Raw genomic sequence first — 2,423 nt, 5'->3', positions numbered from 1 at the left:
CCCTCTCACAATTTACTCTCCACCTTCCTGCTAGAAATCCTTCAAAATGCAAACAGTGCCAACTCCTCCAGCCTTCAGGACAAAGTAGTAACGGGTGTTCCCTGCATTAAAGCTTCTTCATGATTAGGCTCCTGCTTTCCTATCCAGTTTCCTTTCCCAAAACATCCCATCCCAGGCACCCTGTGTATCTAGCACACTACACCACTTGTACTTCTTGAACATTCTAGGCTCTCTCTCATCTTTGGACCTTTACAATCCTGTTCTCACTTTCTCAAATGTCCTTTGCCTCCACCCAAAGCACCGCTCTCCTTTCTACCCTTTTGTTAACTCCCACTCTATCCTTCAAGCTTTTGTAGAGGCAGCAACACTTCCAGGAAAGCTTCTCTATTCTCTTTTTGGCTTTACTTGTAGAAACTATGTCTAATAATTAAAGATAACAATAAGATAATAACGATAGCAGCAGTTACCATTTGTTTTTATGTGCTAGACCCAGTGTCTTATCTTTAAATACATTGTCTCTTTTAATCCTCACAGCAACCTTATAAATGTGGTCTTTATTTCACAGATCAGAAACCGAGGCTCAAAGTTATTAAAAGATACAGCCAAAATCAGAACTCATGTGTATCTGGCTTCAGTCAGCACCAAGCACAGTGCCTGGCACATACGGGGTGTCACTGTATTTTGAATACCAAGAATCAAAAGGCAACCTAGAAGCCATGATAGAGAGCTGGTGGCACCTAAATGACCTAAAGCAGAGGTGCCTACCTTGTTGTCTAGAGTAGCAATCTCCTGTTGGCTGGCAGTGGACAGCAGAAAAGAATTCATCTGGGTCTTCAAGGTATCATCCACTTCCACATCGATGTCGTAACAAGCTGTCTTTTTCTGATCGTTCGGGTCAACACTAGGAAGGAAACCAAAGGGGCCTTGTAAAGGGCTTATCCCCTAAGACCTAATCATAGAAAGTCAGAAAGATGGCCCAAGAATGAAGGAAAAGGAGGTGACTGCCAAAGGGCACAAGAGAACTTTTGGATGTGACAGAAACATTCTGTACCTTTCTTGCAGTGGTAGGTAGCTACAGGGTATATTTGTTTACCCACATAGGTGTGATTTATTGTATATAACAGATTTTTTAAAAAAGTGAATGGTAAAAATTCAAGTGGTACAAAAGATATTCAGTGAAAAGTAAGTTCCTCCTTTTCCAAAGAAAACCACTACTATAGTATCTTGTGTATTTTTCTCCCTGTTAAACTGAAATTGACCCTGAAAATAAATTCAAATAAAACCCACACCACGCAAAATAAAATGTGGCCTAACTTTAAGCCCAGGAATACAGTACAGACCTGCTTCTACTAATGCAATGGATAGATTATAGGAGTTACTACCGGCTGAGTAATGGTTCAGGGTCAAATGAAAAGAAGAGCTTTTCTGGAATTAATATGGAGTAAGGGAAAGAAGGCCAAGACTATATCCAACCAGAGACATGCTGCTTTAGGCAGCATGTCTCTGGTTGGATATAGTCTTGGCCTAGATACTCTATATCTGCCTAGAGATGCCTTGCTCATCCATCTTCTGAACAAAAACATGGATGGAGGTAACGGAGTTGGGACTCTCAGACTGGAATGTCCTACCATCCACAGAAAAGATGGTACACCATCAGCGATGAGCTGGTAAATATCTAACAATTGATTCTCCAAAAGAGGAAGGGAAAAAAGCCCTGATCTGTAGCATTTGCCAATTTCTGTGGTTTACATATTCCCAATATGGTTAATTTCAACATTACATCACTGATCAAGGAATTATACATTATATAGTACTTCCACCATACAAACAAAATAGATATAAGAAACCTCAAAAACACGAATATTAATAACGATGGTTAAGAAATGATGTTTTTGAGTATAATTACCCTCATTTTTAACATGTATATTTAATTGTAAATTTACGTAATGTTAATAACAGCTGTGATTAACCACCTGCTTGCAAAATTTCTGAAAATTTGACAACTGGTACAGGCTGGTACAAAAGAGCTCAGTACACCACTGCCTCTCATATACATGCTAACCTGATGACATGATTAATGATGATGGGCTCTGGTGGCATAAGCAAGGCGTGGAGTCGTTGGGGGATCTCTGAAAACTTCATACGTTGCGACTCAAAGATCTGCGGGAAAGAGGAGAAGCAGCTAAGAAGTTGGCATTTTGGGTACAACTAGTGCTCCAATGGACACTAGCATAAGAATGGGTCTTTTTCTTACCTGCTGGAGGTACTTGTCACAGATGACAAATTCCCGTTCATGAGGGTCCTGGAGTTTATGTGTCTTAATATATTGCCACAGTGCTTGAATGATCACTGGACGGGTCTGGGTGTGGATGCCCAGGAGCCGAGCCAGGCGAGGGTCTAATTTAAACTGGGGAGGCTACAGA

General features: G+C 40.8%; 1 protein-coding gene across 1 annotated transcript in view; it reads right to left on the bottom strand.

The window, feature by feature from the left end:
* The window catches only part of SMARCD1 (SWI/SNF related, matrix associated, actin dependent regulator of chromatin, subfamily d, member 1), a 13,226-nt gene that overhangs the window by 4,065 nt on the left and 6,738 nt on the right, over window positions 1-2,423 (bottom strand). Inside the window, exon 10 of the mRNA XM_011368312.2 lies at window positions 766-901. Within this exon, the coding sequence (XP_011366614.1) occupies window positions 766-901 (136 nt within the window). The remainder of the gene's footprint in view (window positions 1-765; window positions 902-2,423) is intronic.

The sequence above is a fragment of the Pteropus vampyrus genome, unplaced genomic scaffold (genome assembly GCF_000151845.1).
Source record: "Pteropus vampyrus isolate Shadow unplaced genomic scaffold, Pvam_2.0 Scaffold140, whole genome shotgun sequence".
NCBI classification, from domain to species: domain Eukaryota; kingdom Metazoa; phylum Chordata; class Mammalia; order Chiroptera; family Pteropodidae; genus Pteropus; species Pteropus vampyrus.
The sequence above is the reverse complement of the archived record's forward strand: the minus strand, read 5'-3'. Positions and strand labels throughout refer to the sequence as shown.